At 46.4% G+C, this 12,558-nt stretch overlaps 1 protein-coding gene across 1 annotated transcript in view; it reads right to left on the reverse strand.

The window, feature by feature from the left end:
- Window positions 1-1,642: 1,642 nt before the first annotated feature.
- The window catches only part of MYL9 (myosin light chain 9), an 85,688-nt gene continuing 74,772 nt past the window's right edge, over window positions 1,643-12,558 (reverse strand). The window contains exons 3-4 of the mRNA XM_078652107.1: window positions 8,403-8,564; window positions 1,643-4,070 (exon numbers count right to left, since the gene is read on the reverse strand). Of these exons, the coding sequence (XP_078508233.1) occupies window positions 3,898-4,070; window positions 8,403-8,564 (335 nt within the window). The 3' untranslated portion in view covers window positions 1,643-3,897. The remainder of the gene's footprint in view (window positions 4,071-8,402; window positions 8,565-12,558) is intronic.

The raw sequence follows: 12,558 nt of genomic DNA on the forward strand, positions 1-12,558 counted from the left end.
ATGTGGCATGAGTCGTGGGCCTGGGTACCCGCCAAGTAGGCCTTCTGCAGGATTGCATCCCTGTCTCTATAGTTAAGGACCTGAGCTATGAAAGTCCAAAGGGTAGGGATGCTCCTCAGGGGTCTTTGGTGTGCTCTTTCGATCGCACACCATGGCAACAGTTTGCCCTTGGATATCCATTTCCGGAGCCTGGCTTTCAGGAATTCCTCAGGCGCCGTGCCCTCCATATCCTCGGGAAAGCCACGAGTCGCAGGTTGCTTCTGCACAACCGGTTTTCTGCATCTTAGGCTCGGGCCTCCAGGATGGCAGTCATAGTTGTCAATGTGGTGATGGAGTGTTTAAGTGTAGCCATGTCATCTTCTAGAGTGGGGGACCCTACCTTCGGCTTCGGTAACCCTGCCGGCCACATTAGGTAGTGCTTGGCACAGCAACGTCACATCCATTCCCACCTCTCCGGTTTTGGTCTCTTCTGACTCCCTAGAGGCCTGTATGGCTTGAACGGGGGTGGCATGGCCCATGGGGGTCACATAGGAGGGTAGAGGGGGGGCCCAGACAGAGATCCGCCCCCGGTGGTGCCTGAACCGCAAACGCTGCCACTATTGCAACAATTTCAGGGCCCCCGAAACACAGGGGGCATATCTTCGCAGGCTGGCAGCGTCACAAGGCGTGATGAAGGGCACTGCCAGCACCGGGATGATTAAGGATAGTGGAGGAGGTCCCAGAGGGCATCTAAGATGCAACCACCATCTTGGCCTGTGCAGCCATGACTCCTGCTTGCAGTATTTAAAGTATTAAAGGAATATCATGGTGATTGTTTTGTGAAATGGAGCAATGTGCGACGAGGAGAGGTTTTATGTGGTTGGTGAGGTGTTAGGATATATTTAGTGCAGTGTTGTAATGTGTAGTGTGGAGTTCTTTTTGTTGTTACAGTGTGCACCTTATGTTCTTCTGTTGTATAGATTAGTGCTGTGGGCATTTCTGAACTATGTGCAATGTATATTGTGTCATTGAGGTTCAAATTGAGTTTTAGATGTAGCTGCTCATTGTTACTGAATAAAAACCTGGCAAGGATGTTTTTATAAGTTGTCCAACAAGGCATTGGGTCAGTTAGCATCCCCATTGGGCCCCAGCAAAAGGAAAAACCTTTCGGGGAAAGTACAGAAATGTTGGCAGTGTCAGATCAACAATGTCAATATGTGGGTCCTTTGTAAACAGGCTGCACCCCTCCATCACCACCACTTTCTTTTCTTGTTCACAGGTAAATTCCTAGTTATTGATTTACCACCAAGCATTGGCCATTTTGATTTGACCAGGAGCACACCATGACGTCATCAAGAGGGAAAGCCATAACTGGTATTCAGGCCGTCAGTCTTCTTCCGACTTAAAGGAAACTCTTCTGTTTGAACATTCTGAGCTCATCACTTCAGTCTCACACAAAGGCCACAAGCTTAATGACTTTCAGGAGACAATTGAAAACCTGGCTGTTCCAACAAGCAGTATAATGGCCGACCGCCCCGGGGACCGATGTTCCATCTTGGGCCTCTTGTATCTTTCTCTCTCAGCGCCGGGATACTCTTCTGAGTAGCTGTGCGCTCTATAAATCCAGTGATAACATAACATAACAAAGAGTGAAAGCTAGAGATGAAGATCCCACACATTTCTTTCTTTATTAAAACAATATTCTGTTTGAACAATATCACTTTGTGATACACGGCTTACAGCCCGAGGTCACCTCTGGGGAGCGAGCACACCAAAACAACATCAATGATGGTATCTATAATGTTATTAAAACCAGATTTTAAATCCACAGCAGTCATGTCCAGTGAAGTTTGAGCTATCCTATAGATGTACATGATGGGTGGAAACACAATCCCTAAGTCAGTGGAACCAGGAAAGCGTTTAGGCCCCACGCCATGAGGTGCTCGGAAAAAAGAGGCTTATGAACCAGGATGGAGCTAAGCAGAGGCTTCGGACAAAGAGAACATGGAGATTGAACCAGGGTGGTTCTCTGGTCAGAAGGCAAAAAAAGCCTGAACATATTAGTTGCTATTTAGGGAGAGATAGAATGGACTCAGGAAGAGTCTCAGAATGGTGTGGAGGTCGGGGGCACCTTATCGAGGGGGTTGTCAGAGAAGAATGAGACTCTTGACCAGTGAAGATTGTCTATCAGGTGGTGGCCATGCAAGGATGGAGGGAGTTGTTTGTAAGTGTTTAGGAAAGGTGGGAAGAAACCTGAGCTAGGACAGTGCTTTGCAAAATAGAACCCAATCATAAGATGCTCCTAGTAGGAAAGACCCAGCAGAGTGTGCTCAGGGAAGCAATTTTCACCCCTGTGTGACCAGGGAGACTAGAATATAAAGGACTAGGCGTTGGCAGAAAGATGTAGAAGAGAGAAGGCCCTTCTCCAACCCAAGCATGGTTGGAAAGGAGTAAGAGTGGCCTAATCCTGCAAACAAATCACATGGAAACCCAGACCATTTCATCTCTGGAGTGCATTAACACCATGACCAGCTTGAGGTGCTGCAAGAATGGGTCAAAAAATGACCGGGCCAAAAAGTACTATGCTTTTTTCATCCCCTGAAATTCCGAAGTTGGGAACTGAAGGTGTCAGTGTACTGGAGCCCACGGACATGAGGGATGGTGCAGAGGGATGGTGTTGGCGGGAATGATGAAACCACAGCAGGTTCCACTTCATAGGTGCTATCTGAAGTGTTCACTTCTGACAAGCGCTCAGTGTAAGTAAGCCAGACAAGGTCCTCCAGCTAGAGGTACTCTTCCTTCTGTTCCTTAGGTTATAGGTGTACTGTTGTGGTTTGGATAATATAACCAGGGCAGTAGTCACTTTGCAAAGTTGCAGTTGCTGGATTGGGGCTGGGAGTAGGTACCGGCACGGTGAGGCATAGATTTGGGCTGGTGACACAAGCTGTCATGTCTCAGTGATACTTGTCTTGGCTCTGAGTGGATTATCCACTGTTTGTGTGACTTCACCTGTCAATCTTCTTGCAATGGCCAGCACTGATGCTTGATGGGTCGATGTCATTGGTATAGCTTAGAGACTGTCCATCATTGGCCAAAGCACAGAGATGATCACACCACCCACAACACAATGACTACTGGACACCATGATATCAACTTCGATGAAAGTTTTCCCCCATAGCAACTGATGTGACTCATAACTCACTGGACCTCTTGGTATCTGCATTCCGAATGGGAACTGCAGAGTATTTGAGGCACCTTGATCTACTCAACCAGTGTCTGTGATGACACCTTGACTAGTCTGTTCCTTAGAGGATACACAGGGTGTGTCTGACCAGCAGAGCAACCTACAGTGTGAAAATAGCAGCAAAAAGGGTGATCAGCCAGTGCAAGAGGAGAGCTCTAAGTTGTGACCGGTCAGTGCATGTGGGAGGTCAAATGTGCAACTAGACAGCGCAAGAATGAAAGTTTGCTTGTTACCATTAATAGACAATACATGAGACATTAAATATGATATGATTGGTTGGTGACGTGGGAAAGTAGAGGGGTAATGGCAAAAACATTATAGATAACATAGAAAGGGACAAGCCAGTAAGAAAGAATAATTTACACATACAAGAACATATAGTATCTCTCGAGATGCTGACTAATCAGAGCAGAGGGTCTTCTACATGGTCTGATTGGCTGGTTCTGGGGGACACAAAGAAAGTGACAAGTCAGCAGATGTCTCTTATATAGTCTGACTGGTGCCTGTGTGTGATTGATCAGCACAGAAGGAGCAGCATAGGGTGTGATTGGTCAACAGTCGAGCTCCACTTGGTGTTCCAAGGAACAGACTTTAAGGTTTGGAAAAATATTGGATGGGGCATTGAGAGGAACACACATATGCTGCCTCTCAGCTTTAGCTGCATCTTGCTTCCTCTAGTCATCCTTGTCCTTAGCACCATGCTTCAGGATACGTGTGAACTCCACATAGTTGAAGTTGCCCTTCTTGTCAATGGGTGCCTCCCGGTACATCTCGTCCACCTCCTCGTCTGTGAAGCGGTCGCCCATGGTGGTGAGTAGCTCTCGGAGGTGGTCTTCATGGATTACACCTAAATTAAAATCAGTGCATCAATGAGAGAGCAAAACTGAGTAAGAAAGAGCAAGTAACCAGAAAGAATTTGACCGATGAAGCAGTAGAGAGGAAAGAGAGAGGAGCAACAACATGACGCGCAGGGCAATTGTCCTAAAGCTCGAAAGAGAGAGTGGGTAAAAATATGCTTAGTGATACTTGAGAGAAGTCACTGGTGAATTTAGAGATGCTAGAGGAACTAGATAAGAAGCGGAACACTGTGGAATTTGGAGACAGAAAGGTAACATAAGAGAGAGAAGGAAAAGCGTGCACAAAAGCACGAGAATGAGAGGAAGGGTGGAAAGCTCAGTCAAGATGAATGTATCCTGTGCAGTTTAACATTTTTGTATAGTTTTTTATTAGATCAAGTCTCATCATCCACAAATTGAAGATCTATCAAAATGGGTACTCTGCAGCAAGGCAATCAAACAGCTTTTCCAATTCTTTATAGAGTGGTACCATAACGTTGGTTCATCACAAAAGAAAAACTATTTTTGGGAAAGGATTGGTCTCTCGCTATATAATATGCTGCATTGTCCTAATTGTATCACATTTCAAGGACTGAGAAATGATTGGTCGCCACATGTACTTTGGGTGTAAGAAGGCGTGCACAGAAGCGAGGTATAATCGGTTACCACAGGATTCTACTACAAGATATTTGCACAGGTCTTCAATATGCATGCAACATCCAGGAACCGACCATATTTGCCAGGGGTGGCTCTCCAGCCGAGAAAACTCAACATTCTGAACACCCACAGCATTCTTCATTGGCAGTTTCAAGATTCTGAGACTGGCACAACATCTCTGGCATTGTTAACGATTGCCAAGCGTATAGTTGATAGGGGTACTACTAGGATTCAGTCAAAGTAGGCAGAGATAGAATCCAGAACTTGCAAATTATAAATAGGTATAATGTTTCTTACTTCCCAAGCTTTGGCTGTCACAGAAAGAGGCTGAGACAGAAATAATGCTGTTATGAGGAACTGAAACCACTGCACCGGGAGCGGCTATTTCAGCTGTAGCACTTGCATGGGAGTGACATTGAGGTGAGTGACCAGATCAAGTAGAGTTGAAAAGCAAAGACACAAACACAACCTGCTGCCCGTTCAGTACTCAACAAGGAACCAGCAATATCATGAGAACATGTGTGGTTGCATCACAAGATGGCTGCTAGGATTAGCCGTAGCGATGGGGGAGACCTTGAGGATGACTTTCTAAGGGTATGTTGGTCCTCAAAGCGGACTATAGTTTAACTACCTTAATGAGCTCTCCCATTCAGGAGTGTACCTTGCCGTAAGATATCTTAGAAGGTTGTGCCGATGTACAATTGTGAGGAGACTACACGCCACTTTAGTCTGATTTTATATTTATAAATGTTTTATGTTTTACCATTAGCACCATTTAAATGAATGGGCGTCACAAGAAAGTTCAGTTCGAATTTTTGGGGTTTTGGTTTAATTCACCCACGATGGAGGAGATGTTAATGGGTTAACTGATGAAGTGGATGGAGTTCAACCACAGCCAATGAAGCAGGACATTGGAAGCAACTTTCTAGTAGGCATTGGGAATAGTGAAAAATAGTTAAACTGCAAAATATCACAATTTTTAAAGAATGAAGGGGCATATTACCAAGCTATAGCGATAATTATCGCTAAGCTTGGTTAGCGGGCATAATAATATCGCCGCGCTCCGACGATTTTTACCGCTGAGATACCTTGATATTATCAAGGTTTATCTCAAAAGCGGTAAAAATCCTTGGGAAATGCATGAATATCGCTGTAAAATCAGCGATATTCATGCATTATCGTGACAATGCTCTTAGCCATGTTATCCACCTTCCATTGGATAACATGGCTAAGAACTGCTCTGGGCAGGCGTTAGCTTTTGGAGATAATCGCGCTTAGCGCAATTATTTCCAAAAGTTGGTAATAGGGGATAGCGATGTTAGCGACTGTTTCCAGTCGCTAACATCTTGGCACGCCCACTTTGCATGTCATTAGCGATAATTATCGCTGACATGCATAGTGGGCCGCTAAATGCCCGCTATCGCCTAATAGCTGTCGCTAACTGGTGTTAGCGACAGCTAGGTAATAGGGCGATAAAATTATCGCCGCTTTAGCGGGAAAAATTCCCGCTAAAGCGGCGATAAGGCCCTTGGTAATATGCCCCGAAGTGCTCTCAATAGGGGAAGTGGGGGTGCATCTAAATAAAGGGGTTTTGCCACAGTGAATCATTTCCATTTATTGGAGCACTGGAATGGGGCTTGCGGTGTGGTGAAACCTTGAGTTTTTTGGTGCATGTCCTTGCAATGCATTTCTCATTTTTGACAGGCTTTCGGTCACTCCGAGTAGAAGCTCAGCCCCTTGTTTACCACTGCTCCTTTCTGTCTGAGCTCTAATTGCTCTTTTTCTGCCTTTAAGCAATGTGTGTCTCTGTGTCAGTGCTTTAGATAGAAATTGCAGGTTTGGGGTACTTAAATACTTTGGGGTTTCATTTTTAGATCGGTGTACGCTGCATATTATTCAGGTCTTCCTGAGTGTGCTGCTCAGCCCCTATGTAATTATAGTCTACTTTGTAGATCAGTTCTAGCCTACAAGCCTGGATCAGGTTTATTGGTGTGATACCAATACAGTGATTATTAAAATGATGACATATATGCAAATTAGGCAAGCAGCTGACATGTCTACCTAGGCTGACTTTTGTCAAGCTTGCCGGTGGCACTCAGCATTTTAGCTTGATTTTTAATGTGGTCTTATGCTGGTGTGACACAGAAATCTGTGCATTAGCTTTATGTCTGGGCAGACTTTCAATTACACCAGAGTAATCAGCAGTAGCAGCCCGTGGTGGGAGTGCTGCCGGGCGGTGACGTGGGGCGGGGCAGGGCGGGGGGGTAATAAAATCCGGAATACGGTCGAACCGAGGTATATAAACAAATAAATAAATAAAATGAATTTCGTTGAGTGCGCTGCATTGCATTTGGTGATGCAGCTCGCGCAATGAAATTCATTTTATTTATTTCTTTGTTTACTTACCTCTGTTCTGCCATATTCTGGATCTTACTACCCGCCCCCTTGCTCCTCCCCCACCCCACATCACCACTCGGCAGCAGAGCAGGGCAGAGTTTCAATTACACCAGAGTAATCAGTAGTAGCAGCCCGTGGTGGGAGTCCTGCCGGGCGGTGACGTGGGGGTAGTAAAATCCAGAATACGGCCGAACAGAGGTAAATAAAAAAATAAATAAATAAAACGAATTTTGTTGAGCGCGCTGCATCTCATTTGGCGATATTCCGGATCTTACTACCCCCACCCTGCCTCTCCCCCACCCCACGTCACCACTCGGCAGCACTCCCCCACGGGCCGCTAATGGTAATCAGAGTACTTTTGGTGATCCTGAGGTACCGTGTGACATGGAATTACTGATAATACCATGATTACGCCAGACTGTGTGATTAACAGTAATATTGGGGAAATAAATCCTACCGCAAGAGCACATTTAGCAAGCGCTACATTTGTGTTATGTTGCATTTAGCTATTTCTTGGTGCAAATTGCAACCATGCTTCCATTTTGGACGTAGAGTGAATTTTTGAGATAAGCAACTAGCCCTAAATGCAGAATTACTCTTCTCGCATGATCTCACAGAATTTGTGGGTAATTTACACTACACAGAATTATGCAAGTTATGCTGGCCATGATTTAGCATATCCATAACTTGCTTCAGCCATGTTTGGTTGCTCACACTAACAATGCCCACAGAAATCGTATGTGTCTGTCATTGAGCTGTGCCCACCTCTTGACTCTTGAGGCAAGAAAACTAAACTAGCTTGCTCAGATGAAATACATTTTCATATTTTCTTTACTATTTGAGGGACATTTCATTTGTCCCTGCGACATTGGCCAAGGCAACTGCTTGTATTTACTTAATAAATGAAGCAATCACACAACTATATTTTAAACTGGTGTATAAATGTGTGTTTGCCACTTCTCTATGAGCTTACTCCATCAGGTCGCGCTGATGGAAATTCTGGCCCACCGAAAGTGTCGTTCACAGATTTTCCTTATGCTAAAAAATATTTTCAGGCATTGGGGGAGATTTTCTTTGACACTGGTTAGCATACTAATAACATAAAATACACAATTGCTATCTCAACTCCATAGGGGACACTAGATTGGTACTGTCTGAGATAAGCTAGGCTGGTACAGTCCAGCAATTTGTTGTACATGACACACTAGAAGGACTCTGTTCTGGTTTTTGCTGCCTTATGACTCAGAACATGCAAGCCTGCTCTGTTTGACTCATGATTCTGCCCCTACCTGTCCCTTCCTCATCGAAGCAGGCAAAGGCGTTCCGAATCACATCCTCGGGGTCTGTGCCATTCAGCTTCTCCCCAAACATGGTCAGGAACATGGTGAAGTTGATGGGTCCCGGGGCTTCGCTCATCATGGCCTCCAGGTAGTCGTCTGCCGGGTTCTTACCTGTGAGAGGAGAGAGGGACAGGAAAATACAAAGTAAGAGCATATGCCTCATGCAAGCAGGCCCAATGCCACTGATATACAGTAATTAGGCCGTATGCTTTAACATATTGGCACTCTGAGACCAGGGCGCTTCACTCATTCAAGACTGTGCCGGAAGAAACATTCATGCACAAGATACTTCACTCACATGCATTCCAGAGGCGTGCCTCAGGCCTGAAGGTGCGGGCACCTCAAGCACAGTAATTCAAGCCATAGGCTCTTCACACACATCGAATCAGTCTCAGGTTCTCACACATGGATTCAAGTCAACAGCGGCAGGCTACTCACACACTGGGGTACAATGCTGGTGTTGCAGGTTCCTCACAGAGGCATCTACTGAGCAAAGCTGACCAAGGTCAAAGGCCTGGGGGTCCTAATGCCAACTTTAAATTGGATGTTACAATCTTCCCTCTTTGCATTCCATTCGAACAAGACCACTTCTGCACTAAGGGCCTCATTAGGATGGCGGATAGATGAGGGTCCAACCGCCATTGCAGCAGGAATAAGACCACTCGACAAGGAGTCGGTGGTCCCACCCGCCATATTTTAATAGGACTGTCCTGTAGGCAGTCGGAAACTGCCTTTTTCTACTGCGGCTTGTGCTGTGGCCCAGAAAAGTTTCAAGATGGGATCCTTGGTGTGTCCTGACCAAGTCAGAGAACACACTTAAGCAACTCTAGTCTCTGAAATTGGGGTGGTTGTAGCTGTCTTGGTTGTCTGGCCCAGTAACCTGGAGAAATGCAGACACTAGCCATATTTTAATGGGGTTAGAGTTGAAGCTGAAAAACTGGTATCTCCAGGACCGTATTTGGTTGGGCAGACGTATCCAGTCACCAGTGCTGATAATGCAACCAAGGTTCATTCCATGGCTATGGTATTCTTGGATTTGAGAGGGTTTACTGGCCAAAATAAGGTGGTTGTGTCCTCTGCAATTCCCGTTGAGTGTCTGCTAGGGAATTATCTGGAGTCCTCAGCATGGGCCTCTGGTATAGCTAAGATCCCATGCCACCATGCTGGGACCTGAACGGGTGAGCATACAATTCCAAGCACAGAGCAAAGCCCATGGTGAAAAAGAGGTGTTCGAGTCTGAAAGAGTGTCCCAATCTTCCAAGAGAAAAAGATAGGAAGTCAGGTAAGCCAGCTTCTGATCAGCCACAAGCTCAGGTCCCCTCTTCTTGGAGAGAAGAAATGTGAGCCCCAGAGGGTACTGAACCCCAGTAACTTGGGCCGTAAACAACAGAGCTCCTGGGTTCAGGGGGACCCTCTTGAGAAGAGCTGTGCCAAAGACAGAAAACATGTCCTACTCTTGAAAGCCTGAGGCAGTAAGCTGCTGCACAGGAAAAGCGAAATATCAGTGGCTCCCACAGGACCTATTGGGAAGAGGGACTCCTGCAAACTGAGGCCAGAGACCCCAAACCTGGTGCCATTATGAGAGCGGTAGTGCCTCATTGGCCCATGACATCCCCCTTGCTGGGCATCTTGGCCACAGCAAGACTTAAAGCAGGCAAGTCAGCCACTTCTACTGGCCAAACATGTCCCAGAAGATGAAGGAGTTTTGTAACTCCTGTGTTACCTGCCAAACCAGTGGCAAAGCAGGTAACCACCTAAAGCCCCCCTTAATTCTACTTCCAGTAGGTGGGGTTCCCTTTGAAAGGGTAGAGGTTGACGTTGTTGGCTCCATCGACCCTCCAGGAGCCTCAGGGAACAAATTCACACTGGTGATAGTGGATGATGCCACCAGGTACTCTGAAGCTATACCCCTCAGGACTGTCACTCCTCCTCCAGTTGCCAGAGCCCTCTTAATTATTTTTACAACAGTGGGGTTCCCTAAGAAGGTGGTGTCAGACAGAGGTAGTAACATCATGTCTGGCTCCTTGTGGCCATGTGGAATGAATGTGGTGTGACTTCCAAGTTCACCACCACATATCACACAAAAACAAATGGTTTAGTTGAGAGATTCAAAAAATGCAGGAAAGGTATGATCACGGGACTCCGTGAAAGACTCAGGATGAGATGGGATGTCCTTTTGCCATTCCTGCTTTTTGTCTTCAGAGAGGGTACTTCAGAAGGAAGTAGGGTTTTCCCTCTTTGAAATTCTGCTCCGACATCCTGTAAGGGGATCACTGGGTCTGGTTAAGGAAGGCATGTAGAGACTTTGCAAGGAGCCTAAACAACACATTGTGAACTGTGTGCTAGGCGTATATTCCAGAATGGCAGAGTACATGGGGAAAGCATCCAAAAACCTTGAGGCCAGCCAAGATCTCCAGAAGCATTGGTATGATCTACAGGCTGCACTGGTAGACTTCCAACCAGGGCTGAAGGTATGGGTTTTAAAGCCTGTGGCACCTAGTGCCATCCATGACAAGTGGAGTGGTCCCTACCCTATCCTTGAGAAGAATGGTGAGGTCACCTATCTGGTAGACCTGGTCAATAGCAGGAACCCTCACAGGGTCATCCATGTTAACCACCTAGAGCCCTTCTATGACAGGGCTGATGTGGCTATGCGCATCGCCTTTGATGATGATCACGAAGCAGAGAGAGAACATCTCCCTGACCTCCTCTTCTACAGCCCAAAAGATGGGTCAGTAGATGGAGTTGTCTTATCAGACACCCTCTCGGCCCAACATCAAGCTGACTGCAGGCAAGTCCTGGGGGAGTATGCTGAGCTTTTCTCCCTAACCGCTGGTCAAACTATTTGGTGTACCTACGATGTGGACAATGGAGACAATACACCTGTCAAAAACAAGAGCTACAGACAGTATGCTCAAGTTAAGGAGAGCATCAGTACTGAAGTAAGCAAGATGCTGGAATGAGATCATTGAACCATCAGAAAGCCCCTATGCCAGCCCAGTTGTGTTAGTCCCAAAACCTTATTCCAAGGGTGAAAAAACCAGAGCTGAGGTTTTGTGTGGACTATAGGGCCTCAAAGCAGTAAGCAAGACAGATGCACACCCAATTCCTAGAGCTGATGAGATAATTGACAGGTTGGGGGCAGCCAATTTTATCAGTACTTTTGACTTGAAATCAGGGCACTGGCAGATTGGTCTGACCCCTGGAGCAAAAGACAAATATGCATTCTCCACTTGAGATGGGCATTATCAGTTCACTCGTATGGATTGAATAATGCCACTGCCACCTTCCAGAGGTTGGTGAATAGTCCTTGCTGAGTCGGAAAATTTTTGTGCAACATATCTAGATGATTACTGTCTATAGTCCCACCTAAGAGAGGATCACCTGATCCACCTCAGGAAGATCCTGAAGGCTCTCCAAGCTGCAGGTCTCACTATAAAGGCACGCAAGGACCAGATAGGGCAGGGCACAATTATTTACTGGGGCCACCTTGTAGGTGGAGGCCACGTTCAACCTTTACAACCCAACATCCAGACAAATCTGGACTGTGAAGCTCCTACCACCCAGACTCAAGTGAGGGCATTATTTGGCTTGACTAGGTACTACAGGAGGTTTGGTTATGGGTATACCGGGCCGGACTGGCTGTAGCGGGCACCGGGCGTTTCCACGGTGAGCCGCCAGGGTGGGGGCTGGTTTTGAACCCCTGGGGGGTCTTTTTGTTATATTGGCCCCTGTAACAAAATCGTCCGCAACCGGCCCTAGAAAACAGCTCGGCCGCACACACCCCTATCCCCCATGGGGGGCTGGCCAATCAGTTTGCCAGGGCCGGTTTCAGTTCCCAGTCATGCCCTGTGGGTATGGCACCATTGTGGCACCCCTCAGAGAACCCAACTCCAAGAAGATGCCGAAAAAAATAAACTAGACAGTGAGGTGTCAAAAGAGTGTTAACCCCCTAAAGAAGCAAAGTGCTCAGCACCAATTCTTAAAGCTCCATTTGAGATCTAGAGCAAAAGGTTAAGGCTGACGAAAGGACGGGGGATCATGAATTCTATGTATCTTTGTGGGAAGTCAGGTGGTTTTGTAAGGTTAAGGGGCTGAGCTTGTG

Source organism: Lissotriton helveticus, chromosome 7 (genome assembly GCF_964261635.1).
Source record: "Lissotriton helveticus chromosome 7, aLisHel1.1, whole genome shotgun sequence".
Taxonomy (NCBI): Eukaryota; Metazoa; Chordata; class Amphibia; order Caudata; family Salamandridae; genus Lissotriton; species Lissotriton helveticus.